Source organism: Parus major, chromosome 14 (assembly GCF_001522545.3).
Source record: "Parus major isolate Abel chromosome 14, Parus_major1.1, whole genome shotgun sequence".
Lineage (NCBI taxonomy): Eukaryota > Metazoa > Chordata > Aves > Passeriformes > Paridae > Parus > Parus major.
In genome coordinates, this window is record NC_031783.1 from 6,504,302 (window position 1) to 6,523,972 (window position 19,671).

General features: G+C 39.3%; 1 protein-coding gene, 1 long non-coding RNA gene and 1 other non-coding gene across 22 annotated transcripts in view; 1 reads left to right on the top strand and 2 right to left on the bottom strand.

Moving 5' to 3' along the window:
- The first annotated feature begins 488 nt into the window (after positions 1-488).
- LOC107211028 overlaps positions 489-19,671 on the top strand; it is a 49,027-nt gene continuing 29,844 nt past the window's right edge. For 10 of the 17 annotated variants that reach the window (XR_004499399.1, XR_004499410.1, XR_004499409.1 and 7 more), the window contains exons 1-2: positions 1,183-6,701; positions 7,637-7,715. This is a non-coding gene — a long non-coding RNA (uncharacterized LOC107211028). Of the gene's footprint in view, positions 715-1,182; positions 6,702-7,636; positions 7,716-7,851; positions 12,404-19,671 lie in introns of those variants that run through there. The other 7 variants (XR_004499407.1, XR_004499411.1, XR_004499400.1 and 4 more) reach the window with 7 other exon arrangements.
- TRNAT-CGU lies at positions 5,015-5,086 on the bottom strand. Its single transcript has one exon. It is a non-coding gene; the product is annotated as a tRNA-Thr (tRNA).
- The window catches only part of MRTFB (myocardin related transcription factor B), a 65,779-nt gene continuing 55,457 nt past the window's right edge, over positions 9,350-19,671 (bottom strand). For all 4 annotated transcript variants that reach the window (XM_015642454.2, XM_015642451.1, XM_015642452.3 and 1 more), the window contains 4 exons: positions 18,427-18,585; positions 17,970-18,107; positions 16,483-16,543; positions 9,350-14,758 (listed from right to left, as the gene is read on the bottom strand). In XM_015642454.2, the coding sequence (XP_015497940.1) occupies positions 14,220-14,758; positions 16,483-16,543; positions 17,970-18,107; positions 18,427-18,585 (897 nt within the window). In that variant the 3' untranslated portion in view covers positions 9,350-14,219. The remainder of the gene's footprint in view (positions 14,759-16,482; positions 16,544-17,969; positions 18,108-18,426; positions 18,586-19,671) is intronic.

The following is a 19,671-nucleotide window of genomic DNA, read 5'->3' on the forward strand; positions in this document are numbered from 1 at the left end:
CCGCACCTGCGGCCTCGGCGGGGCCGCGCCGTTCCCCGCGGGCTGCGCGGAGCCGGGGCGCGGAGGGAGAGCGCAACTCACCACTTGTCAGTGCCCGCGGCGGTGTCCCCGCCAGCCGGGAATGGGAATGGATCGGCGCCCGCAGCGAGCGGGGGTCCCGAGCACAGGGAGCCGCTCGCCGGGCAGGTCCCCGTTCTTGAAAGGAGACAGCCCTCCGGTCCTCGCTCCGAGCCGGCTCCTTCCGTTGGCAAAATCCTGACTCATTACATAAAAAGATCACCCTGCCAGGCGCCCTGAAACATTTCTTCATCACGGTCACGCCACAAGCTAAACAAGAGGCCACATCGAGGGGAGGGGTAGGGGGGGAAGCGGAGGGGGAAAAAAAAATCCAGAGGGTTTTTTTTTTTTCATTAGGATCCTCTTCCTTGAAAAAAAGGGAGGGGGGGGGGAAGAAAAAGAAAAAAAGTGCAGGGGAAAAAAAAAATAAAAGAGCAGCCGCCAGAAAAAAAAAAAAAACAACTAGAGAAGATTCACTCATTGTTGCCACAAAGACACCTCTCTCCTTCCCACTCTTTCTCCATGCTCATTCCTCCAACAGTGCTACAAAGACGTGCAGTCTGCGCCGGGAGTTGTGAGCCCGAGCCGTGAGCTCCTCAACTCCGCGGGGGCCGTGCCAGGAGACCCGGGGCGCACAGTCCTCTGACAGGAGGTGTGGTGAGTCCAAGACCGTCCGAAAATTATTTTTTTTCCTAGAAACTACCACCAAATATAGTAACAGGGAAGGGGTATTCCTAGAAATTCGGGAGACGTCAGAAAGGGAAGATTTGTGAAATTCAGCTTCACTTCCTGCAGAGGGCTCCTAACACAGGGATAAAAAAAAAAAGGCAATAAAGTGCTTTTCATGCTTCTCTGATCAGATAATGGTTAAAAAAAAGAACGGTAAAACACTTAACTCACATTTCTCTGATACAATCTAGTAGTTTCATATGGGAGGAATGCTAATCAGCAACCTCCTTTCCTCATTTTCTACTAATGTTTATTAGATGTCTATCTCCTGTATTTATTTTCTCCACATGCTCATATCAGACTTATACATGCAGCAAATAAAAGGAATATGCATATGAGTGAAAAATGGGCCAAATGATAACCCTGCTGCATATCACAGAAACACTGAGTGTTTGTGTGTTATTTTAAACAGGCTTTGCCGTTTGCATCTTTCATGCTACACTGATGTGAATAATTCATGTCCTCACTGTAGATGTGTGCAATATTGTTACTCGCATGAATCGGAATTTCTGGTTGGCTTTTATTTAAGGGCTTCAACACTGAGTAATGCTGAGCACTGTCAGTTCCCATGAACTTAATGGTATCTTAGGTTCTTAATTAATTCAGTTCAGCAATTCACAGGATCAGGCCCTGACCGACAAATGCAGACCCATATGCTGTCAGGAGCCACATTATTCTTCATGCATCTCCAAAACCTGTGTTTGCTTTGTGCCAGTGTCTAACACCCAATCCTTCCTGACTTATATATTCTTTAAAAACTGTTTGATACATTTCATAGGAAGCAGAACTGAATGTTTGCAAAGCAGAGATGAATTAAGATGTATTATATGCTGTTAATTATATAAAGATGTCAGTGCATTTGTAATAAAGCATTATTTATCCAGGAGTAGCAAAGGTTGCTATAAAAACCAAGAAGCCAGCTTTTAGGGGAAGATAATAGATTTCAATGTGTGCAACTCTTGTAGGTTAATTGGATTTCCTTAATGAAATTCCCCTCAGCCACATGAAACCCTTGGGTTTGTTCTCTGAATTTCATTATGACTTGCAGAGTCTTCTCTGCCCCCAAATCAAATGCAATAAAAACACCAGAGTTGGCTTCACTTCAGTGTTTTATGAACACTCACATGTAATCAAAACTTGGTTTACAGACACCTTGTGTGCCTGCAGTTTTGAAGGGGAATTAGCAGAGTTCACCTGACATTTCTGAGTGTGCTTTGACTCTGAAGTGTGTTTTAGCTGTTACTGCAGTGCTCAGTAAACAATTGCATCAAAATACAGACCCAGGTTTTACTGATGTGCACCCACAGTGTTTCATTAGCAGTAATGCCTGGTTAGAAGTAGATTTACTTGAAGTAATCTCCTGGAATTCAAAACAGCTCTAGTTAATTGCAAAAAGGCCTTTTTAATCTGGCTAGCTTACTTATGGCACACTGCTCCTCTCTGCCTGTCACTCTCATTTCCTGAGTGAAAAAGTGAATGGCAGCTTCAAGCTCAGGATCTTTTTTAATCATTAAAAGAAATGGATGTGCTGTCCTCTGTTGGTCATACTGGTTGTCACAAGTAAAATTCAATTAAAAAGGCAGCAAGAGGCTGTTTTAGCAACAACAACAAAAGAATATGAAACTAAAATAAATTTGATTCACTTTCTGCATTCACCAATATCACTGCATAGTGTGAGGGATTTTAATTTTTTTAATTATGTAATGACAGAAACTGGATTATGGAGAGGACTCATTTCACACGACCGTGGTACAAACTCAGCCCTAGGATTCCCTGTCCCCAGCTGCTGGTTCGCCCTCCGTGCCCAGTGTGAGTGGCGCAGGGAGCCAGGGCTGCTGGGGACCAAGCGCCTGGCGAGAGAGGGAGTTTGGGGGTTAAATTTCACATCACCAGACACAGGTGTGGTGTGGGGACAGAGCTGGTGTGCCCGTCACTGCTCAGTGACCCGTGCGGTGCCACGGCAGCTGGGCAGCCTCTCAGGGCAGGTGCCAATGGCAGCGGTGTGTGATGCACAGCCCTGCCTGGCCCGTGCCGCACTCCCTGGGGCTCTGCTGGCCAGAAATGCCCTGCTCTGAGCACTGCTGCTAAGCCTCACTCATTGCTCTGCTCAAGGAGATGTAGCATCTGGACAGGATTGGAGGATTGTAGCAAGGATGATTAGAGGTGTAGAAAACCTGGCCTAAAAGGAGAGATTTTAAGATTTGGGCACTGCGTTGTCTAAGAAGGATAAAGCTGAAGGCAAATACAGCAACACTTTCAAAAAAGGTTTAACATCAGGTAAGTGAATCCATTGTGGCAGTAGACCCGTGTGACGTGTTAATTATTTCTACCTCTTAACTGCAGCTGGAGTTACTATTTCTGGGCTGCACAAGTTTCTCTAGGCTGTGAGTGCACAGATAGTTTTCTAATTACAAAATTAATTTCAAGTTAATAACTACAAGACATGTCTAAATGTTACTTAGCAACATTGTTATCACACTAATAGTTTAGTAATGTTATTCAACAAAATGTAAGTTTTGTCTGCAAACTGTGGAAAAACAAGCTCTGTGTTACCTGATTTCTGTGTCATCTAACACAGACTCACAGGCCTCAAACCATCATTAAGAGGGTGAGACAACACAACAGCCATAAGAGCCACAACAGCTCTTGTGCATACCTGGCTTTGTCCTATAAATATATTATTTCTAAAAAACAAGCAAGAATTTATGAAAGCTTTACTCATCAGTGGCAAGGTGGCTCATCTCCACCTGCCTGAGAGGCTTATCCCTGAGGCTGTAAGAAGCAGAAAGCAGTATTTATCAGATATGTGTTTTGTCCTTGAGTTTGATTTTTGCATTTAATTTTTACAGCCCTCCTGTGAAAGTAGTTTCAGGGACATGGATGTAACTCACTGTCCTTTGTATCTATGAGTAAAAATATCTAAGAATATTTACAAAATCCAGTGCAAACAGTTGAGGACGTGTCTTTCTGTTCATACAACAAATGTAGAGTTTATATTCCTGACAACAGTGGTGCAGAATATGAGAGGAAGATTTATCAGGAAGAGAACAAAATTGATTGTGTGGACATACTGGTCAGTAAAATTTCAAATGGTAAGTAAATATCAAACATGAATCAATAACGATTTCCTTCAATTAGTAATTCTGTTCCTATTTACACTGTTAGGATGGGTTTAAGTGCTGTCAACCCTTAACTGTGTGTGTGGGTTTGGTGCCTGGTCCTGTCAGTGTCACCGAGCTGGACCTCCTGGCCACTTGCAGTCGGGTCCTGCTGGATCAGCTGTGCCCAAAACACCCAGTGTTTGTTCCACCTGGAGAAGGGGAGCACTGCTCGGCTCCTGAGAAAGTAGCCCCCACACCTTTACCCATTTTCAGTGTCACAGGGAGTCCTTTTCTATTAAAGCACAGAAAATGTAAAGTACACAGTAATCAGATTGCAAATAATCCTTCTAAGTGGTTAGTGAGACAGATGAAGAAACCTCATGGTTCACTAATCAGAAGACAGAACCAAATTAATAAATACTTAATTACATGGTGGCAGGGTGGGGGTGAACCAGTGAAAGGGACCTGGGGGATTACAGGATGATCTTGATAGCTGCAGCCCCTCTTCGAACAAGAGTTTGAAGGAGCTGGAGGATCTCTCCAAACAAGAGCCTGCAGAGACTCCACTTGTTCCTCCCAGGAATGACTCCATGTTAAGGTGGGCACCAGCACTTGCCTCAAGGGTGCTGTGTAGAAAAGGCATGTGATGTGACTTCCACTCGGCTTCTGCAGTCACCCTGGCTTTTCACATTTCAAACTATTTTTTGTTTCTTCAGGCTGAGCTGAGGGTCTCTTGAAAATAGGATTAGGCTCCAAGAAAAAACCGAAGAAAAACGTTTCTGTTGCTCCAGATATGAGGAGGGCGGTCGTGCAGTAGCTGAGGCTTACAGCAGGGAAGGAATGACCGTACGCAGGGGTGCCATGACATTCACCAGAACGCTTTGTTGGGGCCGGAGGAGCCGCTGCCGCCGGTGCGAGACCTTTGGTTGGGTACGGGCGCTCGGGTGGAGCCGGGGACCCGGTGGGAGGGAGCGGCTCTGCCGTCGCCGGGTCAAGCTTTGCAGAGCCGCCATGCCCGGCGGGTCCGGCTCTCCGCGGAGGGTCGCGACTGCGGCCGCCGGGCCCGGGCGGGGCTCTGCCTTCCCCTAAAAAGGAGAGGGAGAGCTCCCGCCTGCGCGGACCCGCCAAGGCACGGACGGGGTTCGAACCCGTGATCTTCGGTTTACGAGACCGACGCCTTACCACTTGGCCACCGCGCCTGCGTTAAGGGCTCTTCCTGACGCCCTTCTATCGCTGGCGCCACTCCCGCGCGCCCGCCCACGCCCCGCCCTCGTGCGTGCCTGCGCCGCCACCTGCCGGGGGCGCGCGGCCCTGAGGCGCTGAGGGTGCGGCGGGAGCTGAGGGGGCGGAAAGGGAGGGAGGGATCGGGACCGCGCCCGCTCCCGCTCTCGCTCTCCCTCTGCGTCTCCCGCTCTTGGAGCTCCCAGGAACTTCCCCTCCGGATGTGGAGGCGTTCTGAAGGCAGCGTCCTCCGAGTCGGCCCCGGGGCTGTGAGGGTGCGGTGCCCGGAGATAGCCCTCGAGGGGCTGCTTCACACCGGCCAGAACGGCTTAGAGAGGAGGAAATAAGTAGGATTAAAACTTTCCTCCTCCGAGAAGAGAAGCAGGAATGTAAAAACGTTGGGATAATTAAATGGTAAATACTAAATTAAACACACTTGCTGCCTGGTAGCTGTTCCCTCAAAAAACTCAGTGTTGTGAAGTGCAGAAAAGATGCTTTCTAGCTATTTTCTAGATTGGGTCTCCTACATTGTTACGAGTGTGACCTGAAAACAAAGCTTTTATTTTTCATTTAATGTTCGTTGTGGATGTCTGTTTAAATTCTCCACAAAACTGTTGCTTGATATCCAAGTTTTATATTCCTTTTGGTGTGGTTTTGGTTTCCTTGAGGAAGAAGCATGTGAACATATTACAGAGGTACCATTGTAAAGGTTGAGATAAGAGTTACTGATTTGGTAGTGCTGTAATGCAGGTGCATTAAAAGGTTGATATACAACCAAAATAGCTTGGCTTGGAAGAGACCTTCAAAGGTCCTCTAGTTGAACCACCCTGCAGTGAGCAGGGAAATAATTAAGTATCCTTTTGGGATGTTCTTTGAGGTCTTGTTATGGAAAAATCATGCTTGATCCTTGACTGTATGAAAAAAGTTTAGTTCTTGAAAAGTTATCATTTGTTAGTTTATCTATAATAACTCTATGACTGCATTTAAACAAACAGAGTGATTTGAATTAGCTTGACCTGCAATGAAAAGTGCTTAATTTAAATTACCTTACTGGATAGTCAGCCCTTGTTAAGTGTATTTGCTGCTGCCTTGGAAAATCTGCCCCAAAAAACTGCTTTTCCAGTCCCTCTGGGCATAACTGATGGCCTGCCCAATCTAAATGCTTGCTGGAATTTATCTGCTACTCTTGTTCATCATATGCCCTCATCTGGACTATGGAAAGCTGGAAAGTGAGAATAGCACTGTTGTATTCTGCTTTTGTCTTGTCAGTGTAATCACTGCAGCATTTTCAAGTGTGATGGTGTGTGTGAGTGGAAGCTGCCTCCCTCAACTCTCACACCTGTCATGTTTATGAATACCGTGGCCTCAGAGAGCCATTTCCCTGGCTGAAGGAGTTACTCTTAGCTGGCAGCAGGAAGGAGTTCAGTTTTAATCAGTCATATCTGATTGATGATATGCCATTTCTGGCCTACTTGCTTATTACAAAATATGCTCTTTTATGTGCCATACTTGCCAGTTGTAACTTGTCTTCACGGTCCCTGTGCAGGTCGCATCTGTGTTTACTGATGTTTTTGGATCCTTGTGAGCTGAGAGGTAATTTTGTGGTGTGAGGGCTGTTTGAACTATTGGTGGAATCAATGTGGGTTTTATGTCTTCAAATACACTAAATTTCAATAAATTTCATACTTTTAATAAATGTATTTGCATTGCATTAGGAGTAGTATTTAATAGTAAATCAACTTCTATTGATCAATTTTTTCCTTAACTGTGTGGGGTGATGGAAACTTCAATTTGAATTCATAAAGATCTTCTAATAGATTAAGAGGAAATACTTGATTTTGTTTAAAAAAATTGTCTACTCTCTGAGCCTAACTTCCTTACTGTGTCTGGAGAAACTGTTTCTGTCTAAACAAAGTGCTGTTTAATGGTGAGCTGATTTATCACAATTGTTTTTATAATTAGAAAAGTTAACTTGATTTTAAAAAGTGTAATCACCCTTTTGGTGTCTGGATACTTTTATTTGGAAGTGTCTTTTATGCTGGCCCTTACCGTTGTTTGAGCTCAGTGTGAAAGCCCTTCCTCCATGCTGAATCGTCTGTGCATTAAGGGCTGTTCTCTTGTGACACAATCTTCTTTTAAACCCAACATGGCTTTTCAAAAGGAAAGTCTTAGAGCACTCTATTGCTGAAAAGATACTGTCAGAGATTTTTGTTGGCTGGAGAAATTATCAGCAGTCGTTTTTTTTCTTTCTTGCCTTAGCCTCACACATATGAGATGGAGATTTGCTTTAGGAGCGGTTTGGGTGTCTGTTTTCATGTTCAAAACCAGGCCTTTCAACACATTCCCTGACTCTTCTGAGATACAGGGGAACAATCCTATTTATGTAGATTTGGTGCAAATAAGTTTTATAAAGACTTGCTATAGGATGCCGAGGAACTAGAATGCTCCTCAGTTGCAGTTACTTGTTTGACTTTGTTCAATGTTTCTGTTCACTAATTTAAATTCTAATTCAGTACTTGTCTTGGAAGGGTTCAAGAATGATGCAGTGGATGACAGACTAGCCCTGCAGTCCTTTTTCTGCAGAGAAGACTGGAGACTCAACTTCAGGTAATTTTTCTACAGGAAGGGAAATATTTATCTCTGTTACTTGCTACATTTATGGATAAACATTTGAAGCAAAAAACCCCAAGCCCTGACTGTTGGCTCTCAGAAGCTCTAATTTGTTACTTTGATTTTCCATTAGGAATATCTTTGGTAAGGTTGCAGACTATACCTTGGGGTGTGGGGAAACCTGTGTGACTTCTTTGCCATCAAAGAAAAATCTGCTTCTTGAGACAGTAGAAATGCTCTAAGAGATACGTCCCTCTAGCAACATCTGTACAATAAACAAGCCAATAAGCAGGAGCAAATGGCATTAAACGTGGTACACAGTAAAGACAAATCTGCTGATGGCCATCTGTAGAACATGTTTGAATAAACTGAGGTTTTCTTGGAAATCAGGGTTTAGCCTGTGGGAAGTTCACTCAGCAAAATATCAAGTTTTATCAAGCCTTGTTTTGTGTCTACATCAAATAGTAACATGAAGGCGGCTTGTAAGGGAGGGTTATGTGTTTGTATTCTTTGTCACTGTAAAACAGCCCCCCAGATTGCCAGCTGGCACCAAACCAAATGCTTTATCTCTCTTATACTCCAGTTGTAATTTAAATGTAATGTACAAATATATGGTCAAAAAGTGCTGCACTTGTTTTGTAATATTTGTGTTTGGTGTGTGATATCTGAATATAAGTTTGTGGCATATATAGCCTACAAACTTTTACAATGATTAAAGTTCATAGAGAAAAGGTATTTTATGGAATTTGAAGTGATTATTAGTAATTTTTAATTTATTCTGTTTACTCAATTACGATTTACTTCTTTACAGGGTTTTTAATATTTGGCCAGGTTCTGATGGCATCAGTGTAGAATAGACAGGAAAGGGTGGGTGATTAGTACAGGACTACCTTCACAAGGGAAAGTATAACACTAAATATTTAAATGAAACAGCTTCATCCTTAAAAGAAACTTGTGCAAACAGCTCATAGCTCATTCTCCTGAAAAAATGCAATCAGGTGTTCTAGAAGCTGAGCAGAATGCAAATTGAAAATACAAAATCTCACAACCAAACACATCTTGAAAACCTTGGAAGAATTTGGTAAAGTCCTATATTAAAGTACATTACACGAGGTTTGTAGTCAGAGGACAAAGGGGAATGGATTCAAATAGAAAGAGAGTAGATTTAGGTTGGGTATTAGGAGGAAGTTCTTTACTGTGGTGCTGAGATACTGGAGTGAGTCACCCAGAGCAGCTGTGGTTGCCCCAATCCCTGGCAGTGTCTAAGGACAGGTTGGACAGGGCTTGAAGCAACCTGGGATAGTGGAAGGTGTCCTTGCTCATTGCAGGGAACAAGATGAACTTGAAGGTCCCTTCCAACCCAGGCCATTCTATGACTAAATGACTATATTAAAAATTGCAAAAAAAAAAAATGAAAATCCAAACCTAAACTCTAAGGGTTCAGCAAGTCTCTGTTCTTACAGAATTTCTCTGATTTTGAAGACAAATCATATTCTTTTGGAGTTTGTCTAAGTGCAGGTTCATTCTTACTCCTTTTTGTGGGAAAGGTACTTAGAACATAGGCCAAATGTTTCAGACTCACAGAAGTCAGAATGATATATTCACTTTAAAGTAGTAACCACAGACAAATGAACAGTTTTCCTTTTTTATTTGAGACACTTAGCAAAAATGCTGAAATATCAAACATTTCCTCAGTAGCTACAATATTGCCACTATGTACAAAATATTTGATAAATGTAGTACACATATAAAAATACAGTATGCATTACATATATACAGTACAATGTGCAAAACATATGGCATTCAAACATATGGAATTGATTTCAGGGGTGCAAACAGCAAATACAAAGGCATCATGGTTTCTTCTAGAAAGGCAATACATAAACTGACGCCCTGATTGCCATAATTTGCATTTAGTAAAGTAGTGCTTACATGAAGAGGGCCCCAGAGACAGGTGTTTATCTTCTTCTTTTCACAAAATGAGATGCTAAGACATAATTATGACTATGAAAATAAGAAGAGAAACACCTACTAGGGTTAGCATTATTTCTACTGCAAGCCGTACTGTGAAGAAAATCCTATCTGGAAAAAAAGCCTGTGCTATTACTTACTACAAATTTCTCAAACAACAAAAACAAATCTGTACTGTTAAACATCAAAAACAGCTTTGAAAATATCTACATCCTTAATTTTAAAAAAGTATGGATAACACTTCTGGGGACTTAATTTCCTATATTTTAAAATACAAAGTGCCTCCTTTGGCAATATAAATGGCAATGCTTTGGTTCCTATTTAAATTTTTATATTATTATAATTTATTTTAGGCTGTCTTTTGAATATCTGAGCTGTATATTTTTATAAAAATAGTGTGATTATATAGTTATTAACCATTCCCTGCTTTTTTTTTGAGAATTTGATCTCATAGCTAGAATGGCTTTTTTTGGCTAGACTTCTACAAATACATTTATGCACTTTTAACTTAAAAACACTTTATATTCAGTATTGGACACTACAGAATGATGTAGGTGTCTCTTTTTTGCACTTTCTTCCTAGCAAACTGGTATAAAAGGAATATTTGAGATTATTTCCCATTTTAATGGATGCTCTTTATTGGCCATGTATATACTATATGTAACTCAATTCCACAGATCTCACATGAAATACCTTCTGGAGTATGGTTTAGAAGTCACTGAAAGGTGTTTTCATAAACCACAATGTGAAGAGTTTCAACAGAACATTTACTAGAGATAAGTGGAAGATTTTTTTTCCAGTTTTAATAGTGTTTGCTTTAAGTTTATAATACACTTAAGATGCCATCCAAATAGTAATTGTTTACATTAGTGAGCTTTCCTGTGTTTTGATTACATAATGCTGTTCCAGTTCAATGTAATTGCAGTTTCTCTGCCTTGAAAGTAAGTTCAGCAGCTTGTGCTTGGGTTCTGATTACAGTTGCCTATGCTTTTGAGGCATCTGAATGTTTGAGATTCTATAACAGAAAAGTTTAATATTGACACTTCTGTTTGAATTATCATCTTCTCTGAACATGACTCCTGCTGTGAATTTAGGAATACCTGGGAAATAAATGTCAGTATTAGGTAGTGATTATTTCTAAAAGCTGTGACCTCAGCTTTTTAATGTTCTGATTCTGCAGGTCTGCAAGCCCACATTGCTGGATTACACTTTAAATTTCTGTAGAGAACAACTGCCATAAATTGATTTTATTATCAGAGAGTATGACAATGCTTCTTTAATTATTTCTAATGTTAAACAAAATTTTACCTGTAAACTTCCTTGCTGTAACTGATGCTGAATGGCACTAAAAGTGCGTAACAAATTCCATTTCTCTACTGAACACAGGATGTAACTCTTGAGTAACACGAGCTTTATAAAACTTGTCTGAGCTCTCTGTCTAGATGTGTAAACAACCAACTTTTGATTTTCACACTGATTAAAAGATATTCTTAATTACTTTGAAGGACCCACTAACACCACATTTGATAGGATGCATTCTGTTAGTATACTGCAGCCATTAAATGGCAAATTTAGTGCCAGTGCATTCCTTTGCAACTGTTCTCTTAATGAGAAAGATTCAGTTCTGTGCAGTCAAACTGCACAGCATGATTAAATTTATAAGATGTATTTGTATTGTGCTACAAAAATTTCCATGTAAAACATGCACACACGAAAGTCTAAGCAAAACTTACTTCTGCCATAAACAGGCATATACAACTATGGCAAACATTCCAGAACAAAGTCAAAAGCAAACCATTTTATATAAAGTTTAATACACAATTCTGAAATGTACAGAAAAGTAATCACACATTCCCTACACTAGAATATTTGTACTTCAGAAACTAAAATGATCCCTTATTATTATTATTTTTTTTCCAAATAGACGTTCAGAGCAGAAAGCTATACCGTACTGATAACAAGACATCTCAGCTGTTTGGGTTTATTTCTGCACAAAGATTCCTATGGATTAATTAACATTCTACACTGCCAATAAGGGTAATTTTGTAGCAAGATGACTTTGCCAGTTTAAAGCTCTATTTACATGCACATCAAAAATGACAGTACAGTTGCTCTAGGTTAATTTGTCCTCTAAAAATTAATTTACTTGCCTCTCATTTAATCAGGAGGCAGGGTCAAAAAGGGATAACTCTAACCACACATGTATTGTATGATGTCTGGTGTATCACACATAAACTGACAGTACTGCAGAACACTAAATTTCATTCAGAGTTGTTCCTATCAGACCAAGAGTCCTCAATTCTTGTTCTCCTAACAGCCGAGGGCACTTCGTATCTCAAAGTATTAGCTCCCAAGATAGGATGATGAACAGGAATGCAAAAAGTTGAATGTTAAGTGTTCACTGTTATTGAAAAGTCCTATACCATCAAAGCTTAAGGCAGACAGTCCACATGTAATATTGTACTCAAGTATTGTAGGCACAGCAAGAAGGAATAAGGAATTATATCTTTCAACTGCATGTAGTGAAAATCTCCTAAGATTGTTTTCTTGTACTTAGTTTCATATTACAGTAATTCTTGGCCAGTAAAACCAGTGAAGATACATAATGATTTAAAGTGCTGTAATTGATATGATGCAAACATATGGTAGGTATCAGTTCAAACCCCGAATCAATGATGTAATCCATTATTTTATCTGAAGCCAATGGAATTCTGCCATATCAGTACACCATACTGCATTATATCTGGAGATGCAAATTCTCAATTAATTCCATAACATTTTCTAACAAAAATATTTGTTTGATGTTAACATGATTGCGTTATGTTTTTCTTTTTGAAAACTGTGATGAAGATTGCTAAGTGGATAACAGCTACTTACTGTTTTCAGTATTCCTTTGATATATATCATCGTTCTAAGAAGTAGGCAAAAGCTTTTGGGCATTTTTTCATTCAATCCTACAGAACTTTATTTTTGAAACTTGTTGGTGAGGAAAGAACCATGCAATGAGATCAGTTTTCAGACTAGAAAACATACAATATTTTGCTATTTCAGGAAAGAGGAAGTGTTTCCTTTTATCTAAATGTAGGAATTCCCTAATAGGAAATTCCATTTTTGTGTTTGATTATCCACCTCCATCATCTATGGCAATATTTAACAGCTATTACCTGAGAGACAACCATAGAATTCCAAAGTATAGTAGTTCTACTTAAATTTTTTGTTTGTTTTTCTAACTGCTTACATAATAGACTCTGAAAACAACGACTAAGGGCTTTTAAACAAAAAAAAAATATTCATGTGCTGTGCTGTGAGGTAAGAGCTTAATTTTTGCTATTCTGTTTATATGCAATATGCCTTCTTATCATAAACAGTACATTCTGATTCTGATGTTTAGAATTCACACTGAGCAGTTTCTCTGCTGGCTTCCCTGATGTTATGTAGTGGCAGACAAAGCTGTTCAACAAAGTATTCATTAAGAAATGATGGCTGTCCTGTCAGCACTGTCTCCTGCAACTTGATCTCATCCTACAAACATCTTTTATTGAGGGCATTGGGACTATTCTTGCATAGATGTTTGCAGGATTGTAGTGTAAAACACTATTAATTAAACTTTTCTACTTCTTCGAACTTTTCTAATATGCTGAGATACTGGATTCAATGATCTAACAAATATCCTCAAACACAAAGAAAAATAGGATATTTACTTCCATTATAGTAATCTCTTATTTGAAGACCACTGTGTTCCCCTCTGTTCACAAAAATAAGCTATATAAAGTTAAAAGAGTATACAAATAACTGTCTGATATACACATTAAAACCTAGCTATTAAATCCAGAGCATTGCTATAGAAAATTCAGTGTTCTCAATATTACCTGGCATAGCTACAGTGGATTTCTTGCAGTTACACTTAAATATCCCTTTGGATGCAGTTAAATTCCTCCCTCGTGATTAAAGAATGGGGGAAGTGTTTTAAAATCCACAAAAGCAAAATATAAAAACAACTTGAACAAATTAAGAGACTAGATATATGAAATTTCACTGAACCAGCCAGTGCTTCTACTTGCCTTTGCCCTCAATTAGTTCTGAACCTGGCTCAGGCTTTCCACAGGAACAATGAAGTGCAGTGATACCTCCCCTACCCCAGACATTTGCTCACTGGGTCAATACAGAGAACTGACATCTTACTCTAAGTGTAGTCATGTTGTGTTGCTCTTTTAAGCATTAGAAAGTCAGAGATGTAACTTCTTTCTTAAATATTTGTGATACATTTACCTTGGGGTACTTTTAATCACAAAGTACAATCATCCTTTCTTGACTTGTGAAATACAGCTTTCAGAGGGCCCTGATCTGCATTACTGATAGGTGCATAAAGTGATTCACTGTTGTAAACTTGAAAATCAATACGGAATTAGCTTCAAGCATTTGTTCTTCCAAACATTACTGTCTTAATTTATGTTAACTGCAATCAGAATGGTATAATAATGGACCTCTGCTGTAGAGAGACTTGTAGGTCGTGTTCTCATTGGCTATAGCTTAATCCCAGTGCAACTGTAGATCTTGTGGATCTAGAAAGTCAGTGGAAAACACGCTTGGGGCAGCAGAACTGAGAGGGGTGAGTCCAGATGAGGAACTGGGCATTGTAATGTCCAGCCATTCCATATTGTCCAAATTTGTATCGGGAAGGTCAAGAGACAGACAAGAATTATTAGTAGTAAACTGTGGGTCAGATGTTTCCATGGGTGAATGAGAGTGATCTAAAATGCTGGAGTGATTAAGCAGATCATTCTGGAGGTCTTCAATTAAAGAGAATGACTCTCTGTCCTCATTACTGCTTGTCAGTTGAGGAATTTCATTACCTGATGGTAAAGTTCCATCCAAGAGGGCTTCAAGTTGGTTCTCCAAACTTATAGACAAGCTGGTTGTTGGTTCTAAGGACACGGGAGGAGGGGCCATTTGGATCTGTGGAGGTGGACGGGATATCACTGTGTTCACTGGCATTGTAGTGATGTTGGCTGTTACTGGTCTCATTTTAGATATGGGAGATGGTTCTTCTTTTATTGGAAGGGAAATCTCTGTAATAAAAAAAAAACTGTTGAATTTAAAAAGATAATGACATAACATCCTCATGCTTAGAACTTCTTTGCCCACTTTGGGATGCATCCACAGTGAATAAAGTGCAGTAACAGTCACTTTGCTGCTCCACTCATACTCACATACACCAGACTCTGGCAAGGCCTCCACAAACAACAGTGTACTTTTAAAAAGTCCCAGAGTTCTGCTTTCAGTGATAGCTTAGCCAATTAGTATGAGTACTGATGAAAAAAGAAACATATTTCTAGACGTTACCTTAATCCTTCATGTTTGCAGCTCTTCTCATTAACTGGAATAATTATAGAATCAACACATTTCCTTGTCTAGAGAAGAGTACCCAAACCACTTTTCAGTTTTATCCCTGTTTAATACTGACCACATTGTTTAATTAAGAGTCTACGAGATGAACTGGTGTGATTAATGTGTTTATTCCCAATTCTAGAATCTAAAATGATGCTTCTGTCAAGAAGTTCCATGTAACATAGTGGAATTAACAATAAAGGGAAATAAAGCATAAGTTCCAATTTATTCTTAGATGTGAATGAAGCCCAAAAATAAGACAGAAAAATATGCAAATAAATCCTCTAGCACGAGTGGTAGTATATTTTCCTAGCAGCGAAAATATACCTGACAATGTATTATGTGCTGGTTTTCCAAGAAAAAACCCACATCCTTCTCACTCTCCTGAAGTACATTGGTAAACTAAACATTTTTCAGTGCAGAGCTTGCTTACATTAAGTACAAGAGGCCTGAATGCTTTACTTCATTTTTTTCATAAAGATGATAATTAATTTAGCTTGAGTTGTTGACTACACAAGTTACTTATCTCAGTCTACTCACATTTTCAGCAGGTGACCTTGCAATTTGCTTTGAAAAAGAAAAAAATACTCTCATATTTAGAATATGGTTAAAGTCTTCCAGTAGCCTAGAACCCCTGCCCTGGCATTCACTCCTGTCAAGATCCTTATATGACAGTAGTTACAAACCATTCTGTTAATTGAATCACTTGGCACCACAACATTTCCCAGTATTGTAATGGCTTCTTAGTTTACTAAGCTTAATTATGGCTGAAAGCCTCCTTTTATTGCTGAGCTACTCTGTTTATTAGTTTAGTTATTTCATCCCTTATTTTAACTAACATAAAGTTATTATTCATTAATCTCTATGTTAATAGAGATTTCATAGAATATGAAATGTTCATAGAGATCATATGTTCACAGAGAGTTCATGCACACTTCTCCCAGTATCTTTGATCTCCATGCATCTTTGATTTTTATAGTTGGTAGCACATGGTTATATTTAACGAAATTTTACTATCAACATGCTTTAACTCTTACCCTATTTTATTCTACTCTTTGTATAATTTCAATAAACATGTTATGGACTTGCTCAACTTTTCCAATTTTGATAAAGTATGTCTGTGCTAACCTAAGGGGTTATTTAATCATTTGAATGCTGTAGAGATTATTTTAAAGGTCCGCCTGAGCTAATTTGCAAGCACTGAAGTTCCACAGCAGGTCAACTGTATGTGTTTTGGTAGATGTTTTCTTTAATAAGGAACTAAACAAACTTTCAGAAATTTAGCTTCATTCAGGCTGGATAGCTTCTAACTCCTGTTCCTAAAAGAATTCTCATTTGATTATAGCAGTGAGTTTTTATTACCAGGTTTTAAATCTCTACATCACACAGCTGTCAATAAGCTTACCTCCACTCTTGATGAGAATATCAAAAAGATCATCCATCTGTTGACTGTGTGCACTGGAAATCTGTAGTGCAGGAGAACAGAGTTATTCTCTTTCATGTGGTATTTTTTCCTACACTCATTGTTCCTAGTTTCTCTCAACAGAATGTAAGTACTAACGTATGATAAAGACTGAAATGCTTAATATGAAATTGTCTATCTAGAAAACAGATACTCTGGAGAGACATTTGTAATCTCTGTGGTTGGTTTCAGTACAAAGGAATAGGCAAAGAGCATGACAAACACTTCATGAAGGCAATCTAGGAGAGAGGTGCAAGAAGCTAGGGCTCAGGAGAGTTACTGACCCCATTTTGTACCAGGATAATAATAACTGCAGCACTTTGGGGTTGCAAACCCTGCTCTACTGTCTCTCAGAGATAGCCTGTGAATGGCCGTCATGTAAGATGCATTTTATGTTTTTTTCCCCAGTCTGTAGATTTATGTTATTTTATTTTTTATGGGTGGGAGGTAAGCTTTCAGGAACTTAACTCTGTTTTAAACAGACATCCCCTAAATAACTGAACCTTAAGCAAAAGGTAACAAAGGCCCCCACAAACCCACTCATTCAATAACATATCTAGAAAAAATTGAGACTTTCATGAAGGTCTGAAGAAGTGTTTTAAACCATTGCTTATACTCCAGGGATGGGAAGTGATTTGTCATCAGATCTAGTGGGGAGCCCCTGATTGACTGGTAGTGATAAAAGTGACCTAAGACAAACTGCGTGCCCTCACTGTGGGGATGTCCTGGACATGCCAAGGACACAGGAAACAGCATTAGACACCCATAGTCATTCCTGAGATCTTCCACCACAAACACCCAAACAACACTAGGGGCTACAAGGTTTTAACTGTTGGGATAAAAGCATGAAATTAGGGATACTCATTCATTTTGTTTACAAATTTCCTCTGATACAAAGGAACTTCCACCCTTATTAAGGTAAACTGGCAAAGCACTACACAGGATTATTTACCAAGATCACTCAATACAGATTCTTTTCAAGCAAACACCTATGTTCATGTTTGCCTGTGTGCATAAACATTCACACACATTCTCCTCAAGTTTACTCTCTTTGGAAAATGCATCTTTCCTCTCTTAAGCATGAGGTTTGGGTATCACACATTCTCAAAACAAGTCACCTGAAGGCTAGTTACTGTTAGAAGCAATAGCAGCATTAACCCAATTAGATGTATTGCCAACTGGGAACTGTAAGACTTATTTACATACATGCTGCTTTAATAAAAGAATAATGAAACAGGAGTCCTGTAATTAAATACAGCTATGCAACCAGTAACAGGGTATATTAGAAAACCTTGATGCTAAACAAAAAAACAAAAGCAACAAAAACAAAAACAAACCCCAAAACAAAACTAAAAATCCTTAAAACATGCGATGGTTTTGGTAATTGTGAAGAAAAGCTCTATTTTTAACAGACTAAAGAAAACAAGTACCTCACGGTGTGATGGCTGAATATTGCGGGTCTGTTTTATGGCCTCTTCATAACGAGGAGGATCTTTTGTCTTGGACACTGTGTTGTTGAAGAGGGGTTGCTGAACAATGTAAGGCTGGGCTTGAGATGGAGACCCAGGCTGTGTGAAATAACAAAACAGTGACTATATAATGTGATTTAGTGAATTCAAGATGAATTCACTCTGAAAATTCACTGAAATCAACTCTACAGATTATTCTGTCATGTCAATCTGTGTATTAGCATAATCAGAGGGATAAAGTTTCTTTCTCCCTTTCTCATATACCTGCACATATAAGTATTGTTAAAATCTACAAAACATTCTTCCTTGAGTGAGCTGCTGTATGTAAATAGTCATTTGTTACATAAGAAGAATAAAATAATATTTATATAAAATAAATATAAAAGAACTTTATGGAAGACTGTTGGGATACCCTTACCTTGTTAGGAGCAGCAGGTCCATTCTGCACAGAGAGGACCTGATTACCACCAGGGTGAACGCTAGAGTTTGATGTTTTATTAATAAAAGATTGTGAAGGTGTTGAAACTGGTGCAGTCTGATAGGAAAAAACTGCATTTGATGTGGCAGGTGGAAAAACCTGAAAAGGATTAACAGATCAGTCTTAGATTGTGGTGTTTTTTATTTAAAAAAAAAAAAAAAAGGTAATATGGGATAAATTACATTAATTAAATATAAGACCTTTTTTCTTAAAATGCTTGTTTGCTTAAATTCCCTATTAAGTGAATGTTATTTATACTGATTTTTCCTTTCAGTGGACTAATTTCTAAATTCAGAACAGTTGGTCTCCGAAAGAACTTTTGTGCTCTAACATACTTTCACTCATCACTCAATAATAAAAACATTTTCCTGCAATTTTCCAGGAAGTGTGAAGAAATTGTATGGAACAGTTCAAACAGCATATCCATGATTTCTCCACCTAGTGGACAGTCAATAACATAAGGGAGATAAAGAGAAGCTACCAATACATAGTGCATAAGGCTGTTTTAAATTCAGTATCACTCCCAAATACCTTTATGACAAAGGTGACAAATCTTAGGTCATGGATGGAGAGAGGTAGATCTAATGCTGAATGCATGAGGAGTGTCCTGATCTGTTGTATCACATCAGTATTTTCATTTTGATGTAAACACCAGTGCAATAGCAGGCTGCAAACTCTGCTGGGAACTGTTGTCTTCGTGACAACTGATGTGAATAGCAGGGAGGATTGGTTATGTCCTGTGGACATTTCAAGGAACTTGGAGGCAGCAATGGCAGCAAGCTGCCAGTCTTTGGCACAAGTACGTGCCTCAGAATGACTGGAAAATTTCTCTATAAGACCTGTTGAATTAATAGGTAAGATTAACCCCTCATCAAATCCCAGAGAAGCTGCATGAAATCTGCTTTTTGGATGTATGTCAGTTTTGACTTCTGGAGGATAACCTCAATGTCCATGAAATTAAACAGACTGAACAAGCAGTCTGAAGAGTACTGGTGCTCCTTTAGCTGTGTCCCCCTTTACTAGCCAGCTCTCTAGAGAATGGCAAAGCACAATCATACATCTCCCAAGGTAAATTTTTATCTGGAACAAGAGCCCAAGCAGAGGCAGGTAAGGTGACACTGCTCAGGTAAAATCCCCAAATCACAGCAGAACACGGGGTTCATGATGCACTTTTGTAAACTGAAA